Source organism: Aspergillus piperis (genome assembly GCF_003184755.1).
Source record: "Aspergillus piperis CBS 112811 unplaced genomic scaffold BO85scaffold_1, whole genome shotgun sequence".
Classification (NCBI taxonomy): Eukaryota; Fungi; Ascomycota; class Eurotiomycetes; order Eurotiales; family Aspergillaceae; genus Aspergillus; species Aspergillus piperis.
The window spans coordinates 2,481,095-2,504,623 of record NW_020291591.1 but is presented as its reverse complement, the minus strand read 5'-3'; the positions used below and the strand labels follow the sequence as shown (position 1 = coordinate 2,504,623).

The window sequence follows — 23,529 nt, the reverse complement described above, 5'->3', positions numbered from 1 at the left end:
AATATCACAGACGTGTAGTATCTTGTAAACCAAAAGCATTCTCCTTCAATTAAAAACCCCTTCACCAAGAGTAAGCATGTAATAAATAGTACTAGGAGACGTAAAAGCAGTCTAGGGATACGTTAGCATAACAATGTAGAAATCCACAAAACATTAATAAGAGACAAAGGAAACAAACAAATTAATTATGGGGCTAGGGAGATAACCGAAATGTAAAGAAGGAAAATGAGAAAGGAGACCCGAAATAAAACAAAAAGGCAAGAAAATGAAAGAAGCTGAAGCCCCGAAACCGCATGAGAGAGAGCCCACTCAGACTTCAAAAGGCTGTATCCCAATCATAATCTGACTTGCTTGCTTTAAGGGAGGGTTTCACAAGTTGCAGCGATGCCCACTGACGATCCATGAGCCGGCGTCGGAATGATCGACCGGGGAACAGTTTCATTAGCTCGATAACATCAGTGGCATCTCTTTCATTCTGCTCCGTTGACCGGTTCCCACAAGCTTGGGCTTTGAATATAATCAATTCGGTCAGAGGAATGACAGGGAGATCATCGGGATCTAAATTGCCGCGCAGTTGCAGATTTTTCGGAATCGTCGCGAACTATATAGTACAAAGTAAAAATGATCGCGAGACCATATGATCAGTACTATGTAACTTCAATTGCATCAAGAGAGCCTTGGATTGCAAAAGGCGAGGATGTCTCCAGCCTGAAACTCACATCATCGGTTGGCAGGATGCCAATTCGAATAGTGTCATATATCGTATGCCAGACCAACTGGTCTCGCCGCATTTCAAAATTCTGCAGATTGGACAATACTTTCTTGAGTTTCGGTGCAAATTCCGGGGGGGAAGATCGCAAGGTCGAAATTGTCCTATAGCTATTGATCAGCCTGGACGCTGTAGTAGTCATGGGTAGGATCGATATCCTCCTACTCTACAACTCTACATACCCGAACGGAACGGTTTCTGACGTAGCAGCGCACTGCTGCACCCCCAACTATGACACATTGGGCCTGACCATACCCGGTGATAGCTTTGATCTCCGGACTATCTTTGAGGATTTGGAGGAATTCCTTAATCAATCGTAGCATGACGCTATCTGCTACCATAATGCTATGGAGTACGAATCTGTTGTGATCGCGAAGAGTGGTGGAGCTGGGAAGAAATCAGAGCTGTGTGATGAACAGAGAATAAGATAGTGAAGAAATCGCTGGATTTCGTCGTAGATTTATACATAACGATAAGCCCCTTCTCAAAGTCTAACAGCATATGAAAAGGATCACATGGTGGTATAGTCGCTTTCGCAGTATCTGCGCCCAACTGTGGACCATCAAGAGGCGACTGAGTGCAAGCTGAACAGCCAACCTCAGAGCTCATCCCCAAAGTCAATCACCAAACATTTCCAATGAGAGGATGATGAGGAGCACTGTGGCGCATTCATGTTGTTCTCGCTCAAGGAAGCTTCTAAGGCTGAAACTTGTTACCACTGGAGAACCATCCCGTTACTGAAGTAGCCAAGCTGAGATGATAGACTGTCACCCAGGTATGATGGACCCGACACCATCGGATCTTGGTGAGACAGGACAATTTGGAAACATAGCGGGCCCGCACATACAAGCTCAGGCCTGAAACAAGAAAGACACATCCAGCGCAGGCTAGGAAGGAAACTTCTTGTAGCGTCGTCAGAGAGACGGAGATGGAGAGAGCCCTAAAATCAATAGGTCGCCATCCGGCGGTGATGAAAGCTTCATGCTTCTTTTTATTGTATAGGAGGCATAGATTTTACACACAGCCCAAGCAGATGGACATTGTAGGGACAGCCAAAGATACATTTCTCTGTAAGAAGAATGCCCTCCGGCGTGCGTGCAAGTAGTTCTGATGATATTGGCAAGTCAATTTTGAGTGACTGTCCTGTCACTGGGGAGTTCTGTGGCTATTGGAATAAGGTTAGCAGTTCGTATTTGCAAGTGCGATCCCGTTAACAGTAGAGAATAACTTTAAGAATACTTCCGGGTCCGGCCAGTATGGGGCGTCCAGCCAGCCTGTGGTATTCTCACATTATCGCTAAAATTTTGCGGAGAGGGTCACATATGCCTGACTGGCGGGTGAGGAAAGGTGGAATGGGATCTAGATATTGGATACATAATCATCCGATCTCTGGAATCCGCAAAACTTCCCCTGCCGCCTATACCAGTCGGGAATGATCGATCGATCGCGTGGGCTTTTCGCAAGAGACCGTGTGGTTAAGCTGAAACCTTTTCAGGGCCAAGCCCCAACTCCCTCCCATTGACATCCGACCAATTCTGGGGCCACCACTACGGAGTATTGACAACAGCCCTTTCGCTCTTTTCTTGACCAGCATTACGTATGTGTTGGACTCTCTTAGATTGATAAGCTAATAACAGCCCGCATTAGTCTATTGTGATCGACAGCCTGCAAAGATCCAGAAAGCGCTTCCTCTTCCTCCCACTCCGGCCCGAGACAAGAACGCAATCTAGCTGACGCCACTTTGCTTACCCAGAGACTCCGTATACAGTATTTATTCTGGGAAGGAAAGTGGCGTAAACGCCTCACGGTGTGCTCTGTAAGTTCTAGAAGGAAGTCGAGAGGGATCACCATATTAAGCCCAAAATCTTAATGTAGTGTCAGGCCCCCTGCAGCTAGCTGCTCCTCATGTGTTGGACTTTTGATGCAGCATTTGGGAGAAATCTCCCAAGACTAAATATATGGGACCCTGTACTGTAAGCCAAGTACCAACTAAATTCTTCACCATTCCTGCTGCCTATGCGTCTTTTCCTGAGAACCTCTGTGAAGATCCAGATAGGTTTTAGATAGATCCAATCACACGCTTCCCTGTCCTGGTCCCTCCGATGTACAGGAATTCTGTCGAATCCCAAGAAAAGGTCAGCTGCCACAATGTATCTCTGTCATGTCTTGCAACTTCCCCCTAGGTGATACGTATAAGTAAGTTTTATACTCATAGGGTATTTCACACACTTTCTACACAACTAGTGAGCACACCTCAGCTGTCACAAGGTTTTATAGCCAATCTACCCTGCAAAACAATAATGTACAAAATAAGAACATAAGAAAATAAGAAACAAAGAAAAGAAAAAGAATTCTCCTTCACTGCCCTTGACCTATACTGAAACCACACACATCTTCATCTTCTCCTTTAACTCAATCTATCAGACCCGCTTTTACGACTGGCAGAGTTATCCACTGTTTGATTCTAGAACATGACTCAGGCCACTATCGTAATTACTGATCTAACCATCATGCTGTGGCGTTGATCGATTTAGGTTTGCGGCCGATAGTTTGAACTAAGTAGTTATATGAGATGGGTGATATACCATGTAAACTACTGTAGGTATAATAAACAAACTACTACTTACAGGGCGGGTGCGGGAAGTGGGGATCTACTATCAATCAAATATCAATGTATCTATCTACGATCTACTATGTAGTGTCATTGATGTCTTGGTATCTAGTTGTATGAACTTTATTTGGCACTGCTCTCCTATCGCAGAGTGAAAGCAAAATGGTAATTCACTTCCAAGTGTCAGATGGTGTTAAGGGCGGAATTGATCATCAATGAAGTAATAAGCTGTCTGAAATGGAGTTGAAAAACACTAACGTCATAACAACGTTTCTAGTCTACGCAGGTGACAATGGTGCGATACTACATCTGATTATTTATTTCATTTCCCAAGGTATGCCTGAGTGGACCAGGACAGTAAAACATCGCAATGAAAGAAACAGGAGGTAAAAAGAAAAGAAAGACTTTCTGAGGACAGTGAACTTTTGTTTTGCGTGCTGCAGGGCAAAAGGGGTATTTACACAAGTCGCAAAGCATGGGTGTTAAGATGTACAGTCATCCGTCGTAGCAAAGGGGTCATAAGTGAGTCAATGAAAATCAGGTGAACTATTATTGTTTCGTTCTCGTTTTTCTTTTCTGGCCCCGGGCTTTCCATTACTGATTCGGTCGAGCTAAACCAAGATAACTTGTGGCTTTCAACGACCCCAGCGCGAAAAGTCCAAGTTCTGCAGGATATTCGTGTCTGCAGCCGCGTTCCAATCGGTCGCAAAATCGGTCCGGACAGAGGTGTTGCGCGAGGGTACTTCTTCGGAGAATATGTTGGCTTTGGTGTTGCGGCGTTGACCGGGATAAGTCCCTTCGGCAGCCTCAGAACTTTGAGCCTGGTTTCCTAGCGCTCGCTCGCGAAGTCTCTTGATCTCACGAAGTCTGTTGCGCCACGATGAAATGTGCTCGCCTCCTTGGCTGTGCCAGACAAGCGAGAAAACAGACGCGTTGAGAGCGAGAATCCGAACGAACGGGGCCAGGTTCTTCCCGGAGATAAGCTTTGGCACCGCAGCAGGTGATATTTCTGGAAACCCAGGCTTGCTCATCACCTTCACTTGGTAAAACATGTTCTCAAAATCGGTTCGTCCCGACTCCGCGCTGTTGGGATCATTGGTGAGACGGCACACAGGGTTGATAACAATGTTGACAAAGTTGAATTGAGAGGGTATCGTATTGAAGTTGAAAGGTGTGTTCGACCGGTTGAACACGATGTTGACGAAATCATTTCCTATGTGGCGTTTCTTGTTGATGCAGGATGGATCGTTATCAAAGTTCGTAGGCATCATGGTCGGAACATGGTAGACAATCTCCGTAACCCGGTCACGCCACGCATAAGTGAATTGGCCATCAAAGTCCGCATGCAACCCTTGGGTATTGAATCGAGCACCCTGGAGCGGTACTTTAGTTCCGAGTTTTGACAGAAAGTATTCGTAGTCTGGGCTGCCGCTGGTATTCGACAGAATTTCTGCTTCAGTGGTCTGACCGTTGTCGATGTATATGACACCAATCTTGTGTCCATCCACAATGTCATTGCGGTCAAAGGTGTTCAGTGCTCGGCGTGTAATGTCATCATCGGGAAGAGGAATCGGTTGCATCACCGTAGGTGTCGGGAAAGCCGTGGTTGTCAGCTGAAGCATGATATGGCTCGGAAGGACAGCAGTGCGCATGGTGTCAGAATGCAAGTGGGCATCTGGCGTGGGTGGGACTTGGTGAGGAAGAACAGGTGCAGTTCGTTGCTGAAACATTGCGTAGGTAGTCCCTGACGCTTGCCTCTTGGTGACCTGAGTCAAGCCTGATACTCCAGCCGTCTCAACAGTCACGATGCTCATACCTACAATCCAAGACTTCTTCACTGCAGGTCCATCTTCAGGCGTGGGGGGAAAGGTCGGATAGGGTATAGTGTCCCCCAAATCCGAAAAGGCCGCTCTCTGCATCAGGTCGATGAAGACCTGGCTTGGCTCTTCGACTGTCTCTCTACCGTGTTCATCCCGATATATGAGTCTGCTAGTTATCCAATTCACGTGTTTGGCTCGATCCTGCAATTTCAATGAAAGAAACCAGAAGATCATGACATGATACGTAAGAGTATATATGTATCTTGACATCCCGTCCTGGAGTGAAGAATCAGACGACTCTGCGGGCGAAGCCATAGTATCTCGGACACCACTCCCAAGTCTTGTTGGAACCTGAACATTCCTGGTGGGCGACTCAGAAGCCTTGAATCGCTGTTCCCTGGAAGTCTGTAAGAATCGGATACAGATGCCGAAGACAGTGCGGATCTCTTCCTCGCGTAGGTTGATATAGACATCAGGAAGGCGTGCAAGAAGAGCCAAAAACTCCAAGATGTGCACAGCAAGATTGGACATTGTAATCACTTTGGACATCTTATCAAGGATACCGTTGAGTGACTTAGTTACCGAAAGGGGAATTTCATGGCAACAGACAGAGAGCGCATGTATGCATCCGCGAGACGTGCCACCCCAGGATCCAATGATACCCATCATGAATGCACGGACAAGCTCGTCTTCTTCGCTTTTGGCAAAGTGTTCATGATAGCTGACTAGGGAGCAGAGAAATTCGAAGATGTAACCAGCCACGTCGGTCTTCTTTCCACCTGTTGACGGTGGAGGCTCACGAAACGTGTCATTTTTCACCTGATCGCAAAGGATACTGCGCAGTAATTTGATTTGGGGAACTGCGTTGCTGAAGAGATCTTTATTCTGAAGTTGGCTTGCAAGATGGGTGAGAACGTAGCTGTAGAGATCCCAGTTAGACTCCCGTTGCAGCAATGAGATGACGGTCTCAAGCCACATGTTCGCCTTCAATGCAACCTTTTGCGCAGGTTCAGATTCTATATGGTGACTCGTTTCTGGCGTGGCATAAGCGTAGACGAAAGGACTCGACTCATCGGGGGGTGCTTCGGGAAGGGCCTGCGGGGTAGCGAAGGTCCAAAGAGGAGGCGTCAGTCTTGAGGCCCGAATGGGAATGCTTGGATTACGTCCGGACGACCTAGAAAGCACCGATGGCTCCCGAGCCGAATGCCGTGCATGGGCTGCTGGTCTCCCTTGTTCGCTATCAACGATATGTTCACCGGCCGGGTCACCCTGTTGTTTTGAGCCTGCTTCAACATTTCGCCCGGAAACGTTCATCATGAAATCTTGTTCAGAGACGGAGGTCACGGTAATCGAGCCTGACGAATCGCATCGGAGTCGGAATAGTAGCTTCAGTGATGTCAAACGCGAGTCCACCGGCCGCTCTGAGCATTGAGCTATGTTCAGAAGTGCTTCATACACCAAAGCCGCCTTAGTCGCTGACATGTTTAGGGATCGGAGAAACATCCTGACAAGTCCAATAGTGCAAATATTGGCCAAGGAAAGCTCCATAACACTGCTAAAAGAACGGCGTTCCGAAGACAAAGTTGTCGAAGTCTCGGAGCCGATCATACCCTCTTTGTCCAGGTCTTTGCTCATGGGCGAGCTTAACACTGTCACCAAACGTTTAAAACTTTCATTATCACTGACGAGCACAGAAGCGTCGACAAGAAAAGAGACCAACGACTCTAGAAATAAAATATCGTCCTCCTCAGCAAACCTTTCCAGCATGAGGTCAAGGAGTCCCTGTTTCTGGAAGAGAACCAGAGAATCATATGTTGAGAAAGAATCCTTCACAGTATCCAAAGCCAAGATTCGAACGTCGGATGGTTTGCTGCGGGAGCGGATGAAGCATCGGATGAGACGTTGGTTCTGCTGTACCCAATCCGGGCTCTCCGGGGAGCAAAATCCTTCGGTGCGGATAGTGTTGAGAACGAGCTCAGCCTGGGGAGGCTCGATATGTCGACAGGCATTCATTAGGAAACGGGTGGCGTCTAGCCGCTGCTGATGATTTAAGCGATCCCAAAGCGCTTCCAAGGTAGATGCAATCTGAATGGTGCTTGCAAGGATGTTAGACCTTGTGTCATCTAACACGCTGCCGCGCGGCTGCGCATCAGGCATTGTGAAGGGGGATTCTTCGTGTTCGTCAACGGCCCTAAGAGAGCATGTATTCAATAAATTCACAAACTCGCTCCAGTCATTTTCCAGGGCCGTGTGAACGTAGTCACCTTCCAAAACATTCAAACACAGCTCCAGGATATCTGCCTCCAACCGGCCATCGTCCTTCTTTACAACAACCTGGAGCGACTCTATCAGATGCCCGAACTGGAATCTGGGTATCCCATCTTGACCATACGCGCGCACAAGATCCATGAAAACATAAACCGCTCCCCGAACAACGTTGAGGTTACGAGAGTTTTCGCCGCAGGACTCCCTTAGAAACGCACATAGGTTTTCCATCATCTCGGACTGCCTTTTCGACTTTGCTAGATTCCGCACAGCTCTCGACGTCGGACCGGACAACGATTTGACAGATGCATGAATGCTGCATAATACCTCAAGCATAGGAACGAAGCTTCCATCCGGAACGTCTGCATAGAGTATTACAGCATCAAAAACGCCCAGGGAGTTCTTGATGTCAGCAGCAACGCTTGTCTTTCGGCAAATCGTGAAAGTCTGATCTAACAACGTCTGTACCTCTTCGTCGCTTGGTGGCTTGCGTTGTAGTGTGATAAGATCGATCGCAAACTGTAGGAGGTCATCTAATACAGCGCCATCGTATCCTAACCCATTTGTTTTGCCAACTTTGGTTTTCCTAGCTTTCAACCGTGCAGATGAAACCAATTCATATAATGGAAGCAAGCAAGACGATATCACAGGGAGAATGGACGAGGCTGCAAACTCTAATTTTCGGCCATGATCCGATAGAGCTATCAAGGACTGCACACGCGCGGGAACAACGTCATTGTCTGATGGTTTTGCTATTGAATCGAAGACGATGCGCCGCGCTGCGGGAGACAGGTCTTGCCGTGCGGCAACGGCTTCCAACAACATCGAACCGCTCCGTCGAGCTTCGGGTGAGCTTTCATGGTGGAAGAGATACGCCCCGGCTTCCCAAAGAGCAAGCGATTGTTCTGGAGTGAACCACTGGAGTGACTTTGATATTTGTTCCGCCTCTTCTACAGCGTGGCCTAGAGACTGCCTCTGAGCCAATGTTCGGACTGCCGTATCGAAATCCCGTGCACCAGAGGTGTCGGATGAACTGGATACGACGCTACCGCGATGCATTGAGTCAAATCCCAGTACAGTCCGACTGATCCTGCGTCCATCCGATGAATGCGATAAGGAATCACTGCTATCGTGGAGCGAAATTGGAGAAGGTGACTTTGGGCGGGAAATGCTTAGTGACTTGAGTACGTCGACAAAACTTGATGCTGCGTACTTGGTATAGTACGGGGATTGAGCATCGTCAGAAGACATGCGTCCCAGCGGACGAGGGGGTGCGTATGGGGTTCTTCAGGGCAGAGGACTATTATATCTGTCCGATGACCGGTCAGCGACGGGATTGTGACTAGAGGCCACGGAAGGTCACCGGTCAGCTGGAACTGACCAGCTCTACATCGGCGATCCACTTTACGCAAAATCTCACATACCATTGGCAGGTCATATGGATGGATCAGGACGAGAACAGATCCGCAGAAGGCGTATATATGAGGCTTTTACCGAATGTTACACTCGGAGAGCTGCTCCCAGCGGCATATCAGTGGGAAACTAGTACTCGGACAACCGGGATCGGGGAATCGGTCAAAGCATGTATTCCAACTCTTAGGCAGACAAAGGAAGGTTGTCGAACAAGTACAGCCGGGGTGAACAAAGAGACAGGGAAGCTAAGTTGATACTTTGGGGATATAATCAGAGCAAAAGTGCGCCAAGCCACTTTTCCCCTCCGAGCAGCGATGATGATGATCTGGCGGAGGTCGGCAAGGCTTTGATCCGCACCTGGTCACCTGATGGGCAGAATCACCCCGCGACCGCCACTCACCGCCTGGATTTTGCAAAGCAACCGCCAAACAAACTGCCAGTCCAGGAATCGAGCTTCCACCCGGCTTTTACTGGAGCCATTCTTTATTATACCCTTGGGTTCTTTCTCTAGATTAACCCGTTCTAGCTCTGCAAGCTCTTTCCCTCATTCTTCAACAGTCTGCATTTACCCCCTAATTTGTGTCACTTTTCCACATATATCAACCATATCGCTCCCTTGGCTTCTTAGTTACACCCCCCCGCTTCAAAATGGCTGATGGTCTTGGGGCTGTTGCGCAGCTCCTCGAGGCAAGCTTGGATCCCAGGCAGAACAAGCAAGGTCGGTGATTTTCTCTGCCTTTTACCTCAAAGACTCACTTCGAAGTCCTTTGGAAGCTTTGATTTTTATATTGCATTAATTAAAGAAACCCCAACTGATTGTGAGACCAGCCGAACTTGCTCTTCGCCAGGAGGAAAAAAAACCGAACTACTCTCTGCAGCTCCTCCAAATCACGGCTTCCGCGTCCTACCCTTACAATACCCGTTTGGCTAGCGCATTATGCTTCAAGAACTTTATTAAGAGGAACTGGACCGATGAAGATGGAAACTACAAGCTCCAGGCGGAGGAGGTAACTACCATCAAGCGGGAGCTGATTAGCCTGATGATCTCCGTCCCTACGGGCATTCAAACACAATTGGGAGAAGCTGTTAGCGTTATCGCCGACAGTGACTTCTGGGAGCGATGGGATACACTTGTGGATGTAAGTTAGAGAAGTGTCATGTTCCCGGCTTGTGCGTGGTCAATTGACGTCCCTAGGATCTCGTTTCTCGACTCCAGCCGAACAACCCCGCTGTCAACAATGGCGTACTCCAAGTCGCACATTCCATTTTCAAGAGATGGAGACCCCTTTTCCGGTCGGATCAGCTGTACCTGGAAATCAATCATGTTCTCGAAAGATTCGGCAGCCCTTTCTTGGCTCTTTTCGAGGTGGGTTACTCAGAGCTCAAAATTACGGGCCATTCGTGTTGTCGAGGCCAATGGGTTTTCTGACAGCAAACTGACTTCCTTATAGGGTCTGGATGCCTACCTTGAAGAGAACAAATCCAACAAAGACAATCTTGTTCAGGGATTCACGCAACTCAATTTGATGATCAAATTGATGTATGACCTTTCTTGCCACGATCTTCCTCCGATGTTCGAAGAAAATATTTCAGGGATAGCCTCGCTCTTGCTCAAGTATCTGACCTACGATAACCAACTCCTGCACACCGATGACGATACCGAGGCAGGACAGCTGGAATTTGCGCGTGCTGGAATTTTCCAAGTCTTGACTCTGTACGTGCAAAAGTACATGGATGAGTTCAAGCCTCATATTGGACAATTTGTCGAAAGCTCATGGAGCTTCTTGACACTTATTGGTCAGGAAACCAAGTACGACATTTTGGTCAGCAGGGCTCTGCAATTCTTGACTTCGATTGCGGGCATGACCGAACATGCGGCTGTATTCCAGGCCGAAGGCACCCTCGGCCAAATCATCGAGAAGGTCATTCTCCCCAATGTCAGTTTGCGTGAATCTGATGAGGAGCTTTTCGAGGATGAGCCGATTGAGTTCATTCGTCGCGACCTGGAAGGCTCAGACAGCGATACTAGACGGCGTGCCGCAACCGACTTCCTGAGACGGCTTGCCGAGAGATTTGAGGAATCCGTTACGAGCGTTGTTCTCAGATACACTGAGCACTACCTCTCTGAATACGCCAAGGCTCCCGCCACTAACTGGAAGGCCAAGGACACTGCAACCTATCTTTTCTCTGCCATTGCAGCGAAGGGAACTGCTACGTCAAGCCACGGTGTGACTGCTACGAACAAACTCATTAGTATTACCGATTTCTTCCAGAAGCACCTTGCGGCTGATTTGATTAACGATGAGGGTGTACATCCCATTCTCAAGGTCGACGCCATCAAGTACCTCTACCTCTTCCGAAGCATTATCACCAAGGAGCAGTGGCAGGAAGTTCTCCCTATGTTGGTCAAGCACCTCGGCTCCTCGGAATATGTCGTTTACAGTTATGCGGCGATCGCCGTGGAGCGTGTCCTCTACCTTACCGACAGCCAAGGCCAACCGATCATTTCCCCCGCTACTATTACACCGCTGTCTAAGGACTTGTTGGAACACATCTTCTCACTGATTCAAAAGGACCAGGCACCTCAGAAGGTGCAGGAGAACGAGTTCCTGATGAGATGTGCGATGAGAGTCCTGATCGTCATCAAGGAGGGCATTGTGCCGCACACCGACAGTGTCCTTCAGCACCTGATCACTATCACGAAAATCATCAGCAGCAACCCAAGCAACCCTAGGTTCTACTATTTCCACTTTGAAGCCCTTGGAGCTTTTATCCGGTACGTGAGCTCCGGCAGTCGCTCGAACACGGTCACTAACCGATGGATTCTAGGTTTGCGGCCCCTGCCAACCCCGACAAACTCGAACAAGCTCTTTACGCTCCTTTCGCAGAGATCCTCCAAGGGGATGTGCAAGGTCAGTCGCAAACCATAAGGAACGGCACTATGAGCTGTGGCTAACGTATGATTAGAGTTCATGCCTTATATCTTCCAACTCTTTGCTGCACTTCTTGAGGCAAACCCCTCGGGAACACTCCCTGACTACTACCAGAACCTGATTGCCCCGATCCTGATGCCTGTCATGTGGGAGTCGAAGGGCAACATCCCTGCGCTTGTGCGACTTTTGTCGAGCATCATCCACCGCGGATCTCAATACATCATCCAGAATGAGCAAATTGCTCCTGTTCTGGGTATCTTCCAGAAGTTGCTTTCGACCAAGACCAATGAAGGTTATGGATTCGACCTGTTGGAGTCTGTGGTTGCAAACTTCCCTCCGTACGCGAAGCCCCGGTATGATCATTGATACGATCATTTGCTAACTATACTCTAGGGCAACACTGGAACAATACTTTGTTTCCATCATGCAGATTATCCTTACCCGCCTCCAGAATTCCAAGACGGAGAACCTGACCCTCCGATTCGTCCGTTTCTATCATTTCGTCTCTGCCCAGGACGACAAGGGCTACAGTGCTGACTTCGTCATCCAAGTGATCGACAAGGTCCAGCCCGAGTATGTACAATCCAATTTTACCGTGGGAGCTAGCATGCTAACTGCCTCCAGGCTGTTCACTCCCATCTATCTGAACATCATCCTTCCCGAAACACAAAAGCTCGCTCGTCCGTTGGACCGCAAGACCGCAGTGCTATCGTTCACTAAAACTCTTGCTAACTCGGAAGCCTTTGCCAACCGGTACAAGAAGGGATGGGGCTTCACATGTGAGGCTCTTCTCAAGCTTCTGGAGCTGCCTCCTCTCCCTGCCAGCAAGGACGACATCATCGCCGAGCATGACGTGGAGGATATGGCATTCGGTGTTGGTTTCACAGCGTTGAACACTGTGCGACCACAGACCAGGGACCCTTGGCCCGACACGGGCGCCGACCTGAAGGCCTGGACTGGCAAGTATCTCAAGGAAGCAGACAAGAAGCACAACGGGCGCATTTCTGGCTTTGTTCAGGAGCGTCTTGGAGCCGAGGCGAAGACAGTGCTACTTAGTTATATCGCATGAGCAGGCTAATGGAGCAATTTGCACCATTTACTGGGATGTATAAAAAAATCCTATGTCTGATAACTCGACCGTCTCTGCATTATGCCAAAAAGAAATCATGGAGGAAGTGTTGGCTAGCTTCAACCACTCCATTGCATGTCCTTATGAATTGAATTATATTTAGATGACACTGATATGCCTTGACTTCCTCGTAGTTGTGTTGCGAAGTGACTAGTGGTTGACGTTTTCTAAATTAAACTACGCTGGGAGAGCGACAGCGTGCCTTGATCTCTAGCGGCGCACTCGATGCAGAGGATCACATTACCTCTGGCCTCGCTCGATGTCTGGGAGATGCTTCTGCTGTAGAATCGGTTGTTGAGCGGACAGCTGATGAGGACTTTGTATGTCTGCTCCCTCCAATTTTGATTCATGCTTTGAATCAGCCGACTCTGGTGCATCGTTCTCTTCTTCTGCTTCTTCTATCTCTTGACTCTCCTTGCCGTCTTCGAGCTCACGATACTTGCGCCGGCTCTTCTTCATTTTACTGGCCTTCTTCTTCCTGGCGCGGTCGGCCTTGATGGCCGCACGACTTCGATCCCCATTCAAGAGCTCTTCGACTTTGTCAGCAAGCAGCTGACGGGCAATCTTTTCATTTTGGGAACGGGATCTTGTGGCTTGAGACTTGACCACTACACCCGTGGGTTTGTGTATGATCTGGACGGCAGAGTTGGTTTTGTTCTAGGCATTGGAAAAGAGGAAAGTAAGTATCAGATAATAATAACGATTTTAGCCAGCGGAGTGAGAATTGGGGTGGGAGGGATAGGAGATATTATATCTGGTTGACATACGATCTTTTGGCCTCCAGGGCCAGTGCCCTTAAGGTATGAGATGGTCACGTCGGCATCTTGAATCTTCAGGCGGGGAGGTAAGGCTTTGTTGGCGAGGGAGAGCGCAGACAGAGTGAAGAATCTTGGGAGGGTGGGGAGGTAATTGGATATGAGAAAGGGGCGTGTGATGTAGGGGGTCAAGTGGAGGGGACGGAACATGGTGATCTGAGGCGCCTATTACTAGGTTCCATCTGGAGTACTTTATTGCTTTAGTATTACATGAAGCTGCATGGTGTAATTGGCGGCGACGTACGAAGTACTGCTGCTGCTGCTGCTGCTGCTAAGTACTAGTGCTACTAATAGTACTGTCGGGATGCGCGAGAAATCATCACTGGATCTGGACCCGTTTTACAATACCATACCATAATTTACCATTCACTGGTCGGTGACTAAGACAGTTAGTCTCGCACCACACCAGATAACTCTTTTAGTTAGTTGGGTTTTCTATTGCCCTACTTACTACTATCTACTCCGTACTCCAACTGCGGTTCTCCTCTTCTTCCATCGGAACTTATTCTCTGGTTTCCAAACAATATGGAGGATTCTATTGGATTTGTCTCACCTCTTTCTCACCCTGAATCTACAAAGTAATTGATAGGCTTGGGGAAAATTTGGCCAAGCGGAGAGGGTGACGTACGCCGCCCAGTGGATGCGCGGACGACAGCCATCGCCGCACGCCAATCAGTGTCAGATCGCGCGGGAACATCCTCCCTACGAAAGGCAAAGACAGGCAGGGTAGGCATTTGTTTCCAGTGAATTGGATGAGAGTCTGAAACTTTGCATGCTGCAATCCCTTCGGCTGGACCCTGAGGGGAGAGGGAAGTGGACCTTTTGGTTTAGTTCTCTCCCGTGGCGGTGGATTGATTTTGACTTGGTCTCGGCGGCCGATTTGAAACAGTGTCCAGATCGCAAGCATGGACTTGACGGGGGCCGCCGGTCTAACTCTCTAGTTATCTGAATTCGTATTCGTTCTTCATGACTTTAAATTATATGACTATCTGTTCCGTCCGGCTGTGAAGCTATTCTTAGTTGAGGTGGCCATCCTGCCTATTTTTCCCCCATTCCTGTTCCCCTGGACTTAATCTGAGCTTCTTGTACATTGAGGGGGCTAATTTACTCTTCTACTTTTCTCTCAACCATCATAGCCTCCTGCCAAATTTCTCCCTCTTACTTTCTGTCCCTTTCACCGACTGAAATTTGATCAGCTCTTTGTCGATCAACCCACACCTTGATAGTATTATTTCTTTTTTTTTATTCTATTACTTATTTTTTCCCCCTTCTCTGTGACCTGCCGACTCAGCACTTTATCTTTTCCTCTATCGGCAAACCGACTGGACAGATCATGGATGCCTAGTTGAACTTCAACAAAATCATCTCCGTCTTCCTACTACTTTTCCTCCTCCCTTCCCCAGCGCGCCGGGACAAATTGCTTCCACCTCAGTGGGCGACGGCGATAATACTCTTAAGGACTATCCGGGGCAAGAGCTAATTCCACTTCCACCCCTCATCACCCTCGTATTCCGCGCTTTTCTCCGCTTCTTCACCTTCTTTGACCTTCTCCTGGCTCGCCGCCGGTTCCCCTTTCGTTCAATCCTTTCACAACCCGCCACCCTCCCACCATGACTCTCTTCTGGATCCTGAACTCCTTTATGCGCTGGGTGCGCTTGAAGATATATCAATATGAGGTGACCTTCGCCGTGTACATGCTTACGCCTACCGAAAAGTTCATTTTTAGTATGTTCATCTGGTTGAAATTGGGTCCCCCCTCCCAGTTTCGAGATTGCAATTTTTCTTGCATTAAAGCCGCATGGTACTAACGGGGAACGTTCTAGATTCCCTTCTCCTCACTCTCCTCTCAATGATCGTAACCGGCATCTATGTCTACCTTCCCGACCACATCCGATCCATTTATAGCCACCTTTACTACTACTGGGCCGGCGAGCGTCCGTTTATCTCTGCAAGCCTTCCATCGATCAGCTCCGTATTCCGGGAGACCGGTACCCAGACTTTGGAAGTGATGTACGAGACGGCCAAGAATGCTGCTGCGACGGCCACTGCTCCAATCGCCGAACTGTGATTTATCCCCCGCCACAGTAGCAATACGGGCTGGATTCTCGGTGTTGGTGACGATTGTGGGCTGCTCGAATGGGTCATCTGGCTTCTCTGTTTCTCCTTGTGATACCATCGGGACTTTTCTTGCATTTTGCTATTCCATATCAGCATACTGGCTGCCACTAATTATCCTCTATGACCGCATGCCTCTCTTGTCCTCGAGCATGGATTGCATCAGCATTTCACGATTCACCGCACTGCTCCTCCACCGAACGGTTCCTTTCGGCGTTGTGAAGTTGTTTCATGGAGTTTGAGCGATACTGTTCTGAGCGGGCCGGCGCATCCTAGGAGTTTCATCATCTTCGTTTTGTTTCCTCCCCTGGTTCATAATCTGCCTCACGCATATTGTTTATACCGTATCGAGGCAAATCATTGTTACGATCACATACTTTGGTTGCTCGTGTTACTCTGCGCGACTGGACGCTGGAGATCCACTGACTGCACATTTTCTAACATATAAATCTTTAATTCTGTACGGAGCACGACAGTAACGCCGGAGGTAGCACCGAATGCTTTGGAATGCCACGATTTCTTGCACCAATATGCTCAGCCGAGCAGAAACTTTTGCTTTGACATTGCGCCAGATAAAAGTACATAAGTTGAAGTAAATGATATAAACACAAATATACCCAATCCAATCATCAAGCCCATCAACCAAATACAACTCCCGCCATGCTCAGAGAAGAGTGTTATACAAAACCAAAAAAAAAGAGCCCTCCCTTCGTAGGTACGCGAGTAGGACACTGTGCAACATAGCCCCCATTTTCACCTTCGTTGCACACACACACACACACAGAAAATGTGCGGCATGCATATAAAAGTATACATATAAGTCGGCTCCGAACAGATCCGCCAGCGTATCCTCCCCCCGCTCAGACAGATACTTATCCCACCCAAATCCATAGTCTGTGTGAGCAATCACCGATAACCCCTTAAATATCAAACACAACCGCACCACACCGCATCAGTCAATCATTCCTCGTAGTTCAAACTTACTCCGCGTTCGCAGATGCCGCCTGAGCCTCCGCATCCAACGCCGCGCGCTGCTGTCGCTTCTCCCGCTTGACCGCATCCAACATGCGCATGCGCGACAATTCGCGATCAATCTCTTCTTTCTCGAGGGGGATCTTGTGCGATTGCTCGGTTGTGGGCCAGAAGCCGGGGACGCTGAAGCGGTCGTCGAGATTCGTGCCGAAGTAATACATCCATCCGATGGGGAAGATGATGTACATGCCGAACTAGATGGGGATTAGACTCTGCTGCTCTTCCACTGGGGCATGGAATGAGAGAAATTGGTGCTGTGCATACCTTGAACACCTCGAGGTTGCCTCCCTGGAGTCTGCGGAGGATGGAGGACATGGTGGGCTGTTGCTGTTGCTGTTGGTGGGATGGATGGACGGGTGGTGAGTGAGTGAGTGTGTGTGTGTCTTTAGTTTTTGATTTCCCCTGGTGAGGTTGTATATGAGGGAAAGAGTACTAATGCTAATGTCCAGGTATAAAGTTGCGATATCTTTCCTGATCCGTCCACCGACGAAACAAATTAATCTGGGCTGATCGTTTCCGATACTAAAGTTACGGACGGATTATTATCACGGAGCTTCTGACTATGCCCATGCCGACCATGTATTGCAAACTGAGCAAACAATTTCCACGTGCCGTGCAAGTCAGGTGATGTTAATTACTCATCAGGACTCGACTCGACTCGCAGCCTGCCGTGGGCCGAGGCTCCTAAGCCTCGGTCCGTGGGTTTCCCCGCATAGGCGTTGGAATGGCAGATCCCCGTTAGTAGAATCCACCGTTTAGTTATTTGTCTTGTCAGGGACTAATAAGACTGGAGATTGCTTTTGTTCTGGGACTGTCACTCTCTGATATTTTCTTTGCAAGGCCCATCTGACCTTGCAAGTGTGCATTTAGGGAAGGTTACACAGCATCATCTCCTACATTCCTTTGAAGCGGATTTAAACCCTCCGGGTCTCCGATAGTCACTATCAAACAAGTTCTATACCTAGCGTAACCCCTATCTACTACTATTTACACACTCTCTTCTCTTCTCTGTGACAGCACAGCACAACAAACCACCCCGGATCTCCAACATGGCCACTACCACCGAAGACCCTATCAAACTCACATATCAAGGCCGTCTGGCAATAATCACCCTCAACCGGCCCAAGAAACTCAATGCCCTAGACGGAGACCTCTACTACCTCCTCGGCGAACGTCTCCGCGAAGTAGACAAGCGCGATGACATCTACATCACCATTCTTACAGGTTCAGGACGTTACTTCTCCGCGTGAGCCTTGTCCCTCCTTTTCCCCCCTGCCCCCAACACATACCAATACATAATAACTAATGCCTCCCATCTCCAGCGGCGCGGACGTAAACTCCTCCCGCCCCGGCGGAGGCCTCGGCACCTCCGCACGACGAGACCTCGCCCGATCCTTCGTAATAAACAACTACGACATCACACACACGTTCGCGCACCACTCGAAGATCCTCATCGCGGCACTGAACGGCCCCGCCGTCGGACTCTCCGCGGCCCTCATTGCCCTCGCGGACTTCATCTACGCCGCGCCGCACACCTTCCTCCTCACGCCGTTCGCCTCGCTGGGTCTTGTGGCGGAGGGCGGGTCGTCGCGGGCGTTTGTGGAGAGACTGGGCATCGCGAAGGCCAACGAGGCGCTTATTATGAGTAAGCGGATTACGTGTGAGGAGTTGGTGGCCACGGGGTTCGTGAATAAGGTGTTTACGGCGCCGAGTGGGAAGAGTGATGATAGTGAGGGGTTCCTGGGGTTGGTGTTGCAGGAGGTGGAGGAGAGGTTGGGCTTGCATTTGAATCAGGAGAGTTTGCTCAAGATTAAGGAGTTGATTAGACGGCCCGAGAGGGAGGTGTTGGATCGTCAGAATGGGTTGGAGGTTTTTGCCGGGCTTGAGAGGTTTCTGAGTGGTGTGCCGCAGGAGGAGTTTAGGAGGTTGGCGAGTGGGGAGAAGAAGCATAAGTTGTGAGTGAGTGAGTGAGGGGGTATATAGCCAGTGGTAGTAGTACATAGGGGTTAGATGGTCTGTGGCGTATAGATGGTGGTGAGGTGGAGGTTAATGCATCACTTTTAGTATTCGGTTTTTGTGGTCCCGCTAGTCCTAACGCCGCCTTAATATGCTGAGCCGAGCTGCGCTCTTTGGTATGTTCGTAACTAAGTATACATGCGATGTATGGTTTGAGACCTCTATTGGGCTTCATTGTCCGAGTCGGACTCCTGCGCCTGCTTCGCCAAAATGTCCTGCCACTTTCCTAGGAACTCGCTCATGCCTCCAGGACCGGAGATAGACGCATCGACCACCTCCTTCGGCAGCTTGTGAGCTGAGTACTGCGGGGTCGTGAACGCATACGCCTCCGGGTCATCGCGCTTGATGAGCCGGAACTCCGGGAACAATGGCGCATCATCCGTGTTCTCGTCTTCGGATGCGGACTCGGACTCAGACTCGGACTCGGACCCTTCATCTGGACCAGCAACTGGTTCCAGATCACCATTGGCATTCAGAGAAAGCCGCACGAATTGCTCTTCCCCGTTGTCGTCTTCCTCCCGGATACCCACGGGATCCTTCATGTGCAGAATCTCCATCCAACTAAACAGCAGCGAATCGGTCCTCTCCGCCCATGGGTTGATATCGATAAGCCACACCCTATCATGCGGCGGCGGGATATAGACATCAAACACAAAGTTAGGATCCGTGAACGTATCCTTCAGCTTTTCATCGAAGAAGGTCTGGATCCGAGACCGGAGAGAGTCCCGCATGGGGAAGAGGAAGTCAAAATGGTTCTGATCACGTTGGCACATGCACAGGAGAACCCTGTTGCGCACAAAGCACCGGAACTCGAGTGATGGGTTGAAGTTGACGTATTTGCGGAGGACGAGGTAGTAGGGGATTTCGGGGGGTGTTGAGGAGGAAGAGTCGTCGGTGGTGGTAGTGTCAGGAACGCAGTCGTCAAATGGGTGTTCCAAGTCATGGCTGATGAAATCACTGCTTTTCAGGAGGAGGTAGATGTCGTTAGCTGTGCGACATTGAGTGTCGTTGGTGGCGGACATCCAAGTCGCATCTTTGGGCGCACTCCAGTTCAGCTTCGGTGTCACTTTGCCGCCGTATTCGGTGATTGTGGATTTAATTTGGGCGTGGATCTCGGGCCATTCGAGTGACGGATCAGGCTCCTCGTCTGCGCCATCATCGGAGAATGTGTCAAGGTCGTCGTCGTCTGTCGGCGGGGCAGCTTCTGGTGGCAGAACGATACCGTCCGCTCGGAGGTAGTTAACGAAGGGGGCAGTGAGACGGATAGCACGGGACTTGGGGACAAGTGTGCGGTAACTGCGAGGGCGTTGTCTGATTAGAATCTTCGTTCATGCATAGAGGAGTTATGTTGGGGACATACCGAGGCTGCCAGTGATGATAAGAGCAATGTAGAATGTGAGAATAAGTGACTGGAGGGAAAGGCAGTCTTGTTAATGGCTCGGTGGGAGCTTCGGCCGCCGGGGCTGGCGCCTCTGGGTCAATATGAGGCATTTTGTTTTTATGCGCCACGAGTTCGGAAGATTGTGATGGTGAAGATGGAGATAAAAGTTATCTCGTCGATCGCAAAGTCCGCGGGGTCTTTTTCTTTTTTTGGGGATGACTCAAGTCACTTACCCGAAATAGTATGGTTGATACAGCCATGACCGTACCGTATTGAAGCCACGTGCTGCCTCAGGCACAATGGATCGTCATCCAGTGATTACGGGTTGCGTAGCATCATTCCAGGTAGTGCTCCGGCTGGCATTGATGCCCTGCATTGTTGGCTTGTCCCGCCAGCGTCCTTTCCCTTCACCATGGCGTCCGATGGTCCGGATCCGCAGTCATTGAAATCCTGGCAAGATGCATTTCACTACCCAATTCCTACTGTGCGCCGCGTGGAGCAGGAGCTGCGCCGGGACATCGCAAGCAATAAGGAGAAGCTCAGGGCTCTTGTCGGGTATGTGAAGGCCAACACCCAAATTTACTATAGGAAAGACTAATGAAATTTGGCGCATCTAGTACGAGATACCGAGAACTCATTGGCACTGCCGAGACGATCGTGTCGATGAATCGCGAAATGGAGGATGTGGATTCGACGCTGGCCGACATAGGACGAAGATGCAATCCACGCCTGATGGAGAAGATGTACACACATTACAACCAGATAAAGGAGGATAGCCATGATGAAGGTATGGTATAGTTGTGATCTTGGCTTGGTTCTACAACCAACAGCTGATGGGAATTAGATGCCGCGAAACGAGCGCTCGGAGGGCAACTGGCTTTACTTCATCGCTGCGCATCGTCAATCTCTAAGCTCCTGCGTCGACGCGGCTCCGTCTTGCTTGTGGCCAAGCTAATGGTCATCTCTCGTCTTTTACACAAGACTCTCTCCCAGCAGGCGACGGTGCCACCATTTGTAGAGGACCTACGCAATCAATTAGCATCCCTCCAAAGAAGTCTCTTGAGGAGGCTTGGAAAGCGGCTCGCGTCTGCTAAATACACGGCTGACGAGATTATTGAGGCTTTGGCAGCATACTGTCTTACAACTAGCTCTTCATCGGATGACGCCATCCGCTACTTTCACCGGGTTCGCTTAGATGGCATTGGAAGCCAGCTGGAGCTTGTCGACCCGTCAGGCGAGAATGTTCTGAGCAGCTTACGGCTATATGTTCGGACACTCCAGACTTCTAAGATCCTGCTATCTCGCCGATTGTCAGATGTCCTGAGCAAGCTGAAAGCACGGCCTCTGCTGACAGACCCTGAAGTGCGGAGTTTGGACGACCTAGACCTCGGTGTTCTGGGACGCTGGGTTGCTGCAGATGTTAACAACTTCACACCATGGATCAAGCTCAGTGAGCTATCAAAGTCGGACGCCGAGAAGACGATTAAGCAATGGTCGAAACCGGCTTTCGACAAGTTCCTAATTGGATGCCGGGGCACCCTTACTAAATGGCTAGACTTCTCGAAGCTTCTCTCATTACGCAAGCAGACACTGGAGCTCTGGCTATCTTCCCGAAGCTCGACACCCACCCATTCATCGTTACAAGTTCTGGAAGGAATTAGGTCAGTCTTCAATGATCGACTTAAGGGTATTCTGTCAGAACAAGCCAAGACATTGGACCTATTTGGTCAAGGTGTCGCCTCTGCCGTGTCGAATTGGGGCGACAGAACCCACACGGCTTCGCAGTCACTTTGGGCCGAGGACATGATTTCCCATGACTATTCCAATGGCTCTACTGCATTCAAGCAAGCTGTCACGGACAGACTCCTGGGGCGTGATGATGACGTATCCGCTGTCCTGGAGAAATACCAGGGATGGTTGTCTGCCATCGAAGAGTCCAGGGAGTCTATCGACGGCCTACGGCAAGTACGTTGGTCCGACGTCCTGGATGAAGGTGAGGACGAGGATCTTGATATCGACGTCTCTGCCATGCTGAACGACGATGATCCACGACTGCTCCGTGAAGCCCTTCAGGTGGCAATTGGAGAAGCATTCAATACACTCCAAAGTTCGCTCAGCACAACCTTTAAAACGCTCGAAGAGCAGGGACAAAGCGGTGAGGCCGCTTTTATGCTGAAGACTATCCGACTGGCTCGAAGAGATCTGCCTGTCCAGTTCATTGCGAGCGATTATGCACTGTCCCAAAGTATCGTGCCGGATTTGCAGAGAATCCTTGCGACAGACATAGTCAGCCGCACAGGCCCCTGGAAGTCTCCGGCTACTTCGAAATCGAAGTCTGGTAAAGTGCCAGGTCGTACACTTTGGGAGGGTGATCCTCAAATTCCTGTCCAGCCGACACCATCGACGTTCAAATTCCTGCGTAAACTTGTGCGATCTATGGATCACTACGGCGCTGGACTTTGGGATGTCTCCACGACGCAGACGCTAAAATCTGCCATGATCAAGGGACTCTCGGAGTCTGTCACATCCTCAATTGAGAAGCTCAACTCACCTGCCGAGATAGAGGGCAGCAAGAAGCCTGCCTCGCCTGATGGCGAAGAGGCAGAACCGACGCAGAACGGCGAGAATGGCGAGAATGGCGAGAATGGCGAGAATGGCGAGAATGGCGAGAATGGCGAGAATGGCGAGAATGGCGAGAATGGCGAGAATGGCGAGAATGGCGACCCGGCGAAACCAAAGTCCGAAAGTACCAAATCTGACGATGCCGATGATATCAAGGACCGGAGGATCCAGCTTTATTTCGACACCGTATACCTGACTGATGCATTAGCGATTCGAGACTCTGAACGCAGCCAATTGGCAGAAGTGTTGGATACACTTCGCAGCAGCCTCGACTTGCCTGAGAAGGCAATGAAGAAGCTAGAGAACGCTGCGCACGAGTACTGGAAACGGACCCAGCTATTATTCGGGCTCTTGACTGTGGGAGCTGAGCACTAAGCAGGCTGCCATTAGCATGAAACAATGTATATAAATCATAAGCATATCATCATCGGACAATGCAGTTCATACCATCTTCATACCTCCTGTGACCGGCCAATGAGCGCGCGTATGTATAAACTTCCTGATGGGGCCTAGCGGCCGCGGGGGTTACTCACCGCCCACGTCACGTTTCCGGCGGTGACGCCGACTTGGCCGCGGGAAAACGAGATGCGTTCATCGTTCATCTCCCT

General features: G+C 49.7%; 9 protein-coding genes across 9 annotated transcripts; 4 read left to right on the top strand and 5 right to left on the bottom strand.

Annotated features, from left to right (window-relative positions):
* Window positions 1–316: 316 nt before the first annotated feature.
* BO85DRAFT_495258 (uncharacterized protein) lies at window positions 317–1,110 on the bottom strand (the record flags this gene model as incomplete). Its single annotated transcript, XM_025663903.1, has 3 exons — window positions 317–601; window positions 720–800; window positions 952–1,110. 3 exons carry the CDS (start codon window positions 1,108–1,110, stop codon window positions 317–319), a joined length of 525 nt encoding a protein of 174 aa, XP_025521311.1.
* A 2,566-nt stretch (window positions 1,111–3,676) lies between these two features.
* On the bottom strand, window positions 3,677–9,142 carry BO85DRAFT_444675 (putative GTPase activating protein (Tsc2)). Its single transcript, XM_025659079.1, has 2 exons — window positions 8,890–9,142; window positions 3,677–8,774 (listed from the first exon to the last, which is right to left on the bottom strand). Exon 2 carries the CDS (start codon window positions 8,714–8,716, stop codon window positions 4,016–4,018), a length of 4,701 nt encoding a protein of 1,566 aa, XP_025521310.1. The 5' UTR covers window positions 8,717–8,774; window positions 8,890–9,142; the 3' UTR covers window positions 3,677–4,015.
* A 167-nt stretch (window positions 9,143–9,309) lies between these two features.
* Window positions 9,310–13,052, top strand: BO85DRAFT_387677 (putative chromosome segregation protein Cse1). The gene is made up of 8 exons (XM_025656679.1): window positions 9,310–9,596; window positions 9,707–10,017; window positions 10,074–10,244; window positions 10,330–11,654; window positions 11,708–11,790; window positions 11,846–12,149; window positions 12,205–12,384; window positions 12,436–13,052. Exons 1-8 carry the CDS (start codon window positions 9,527–9,529, stop codon window positions 12,878–12,880), a joined length of 2,889 nt encoding a protein of 962 aa, XP_025521309.1. The 5' UTR covers window positions 9,310–9,526; the 3' UTR covers window positions 12,881–13,052.
* BO85DRAFT_444672 (peptide chain release factor family protein) lies at window positions 12,937–14,009 on the bottom strand. Its single transcript, XM_025659078.1, has 2 exons — window positions 13,708–14,009; window positions 12,937–13,597 (listed from the first exon to the last, which is right to left on the bottom strand). The coding sequence occupies exons 1-2, from the start codon at window positions 13,903–13,905 to the stop codon at window positions 13,181–13,183; spliced, it is 615 nt and encodes a 204-aa protein (XP_025521308.1). The 5' UTR covers window positions 13,906–14,009; the 3' UTR covers window positions 12,937–13,180.
* A 1,356-nt stretch (window positions 14,010–15,365) lies between these two features.
* On the top strand, window positions 15,366–15,823 carry BO85DRAFT_359344 (serine palmitoyltransferase small subunit family protein; the record flags this gene model as incomplete). Its single annotated transcript, XM_025655506.1, has 2 exons — window positions 15,366–15,480; window positions 15,579–15,823. The coding sequence occupies 2 exons, from the start codon at window positions 15,366–15,368 to the stop codon at window positions 15,821–15,823; spliced, it is 360 nt and encodes a 119-aa protein (XP_025521307.1).
* A 563-nt stretch (window positions 15,824–16,386) lies between these two features.
* On the bottom strand, window positions 16,387–17,430 carry BO85DRAFT_444670 (uncharacterized protein). The gene is made up of 2 exons (XM_025659077.1): window positions 17,167–17,430; window positions 16,387–17,096 (listed from the first exon to the last, which is right to left on the bottom strand). Exons 1-2 carry the CDS (start codon window positions 17,215–17,217, stop codon window positions 16,851–16,853), a joined length of 297 nt encoding a protein of 98 aa, XP_025521306.1. The 5' UTR covers window positions 17,218–17,430; the 3' UTR covers window positions 16,387–16,850.
* A 265-nt stretch (window positions 17,431–17,695) lies between these two features.
* Window positions 17,696–18,970, top strand: BO85DRAFT_22602 (dodecenoyl-CoA isomerase). Its single transcript, XM_025654744.1, has 2 exons — window positions 17,696–18,148; window positions 18,225–18,970. The coding sequence occupies exons 1-2, from the start codon at window positions 17,952–17,954 to the stop codon at window positions 18,859–18,861; spliced, it is 834 nt and encodes a 277-aa protein (XP_025521305.1). The 5' UTR covers window positions 17,696–17,951; the 3' UTR covers window positions 18,862–18,970.
* Window positions 18,971–18,991: 21 nt separating this feature from the next.
* Window positions 18,992–20,423, bottom strand: cdc123 (cell proliferation protein CDC123). Its single transcript, XM_025654742.1, has 2 exons — window positions 20,279–20,423; window positions 18,992–20,214 (listed from the first exon to the last, which is right to left on the bottom strand). Exons 1-2 carry the CDS (start codon window positions 20,407–20,409, stop codon window positions 19,080–19,082), a joined length of 1,266 nt encoding a protein of 421 aa, XP_025521304.1. The 5' UTR covers window positions 20,410–20,423; the 3' UTR covers window positions 18,992–19,079.
* A 232-nt stretch (window positions 20,424–20,655) lies between these two features.
* On the top strand, window positions 20,656–23,376 carry BO85DRAFT_444667 (uncharacterized protein). The gene is made up of 3 exons (XM_025659076.1): window positions 20,656–20,854; window positions 20,917–21,086; window positions 21,144–23,376. The coding sequence occupies exons 1-3, from the start codon at window positions 20,712–20,714 to the stop codon at window positions 23,294–23,296; spliced, it is 2,466 nt and encodes an 821-aa protein (XP_025521303.1). The 5' UTR covers window positions 20,656–20,711; the 3' UTR covers window positions 23,297–23,376.
* Window positions 23,377–23,529: the final 153 nt, after the last annotated feature.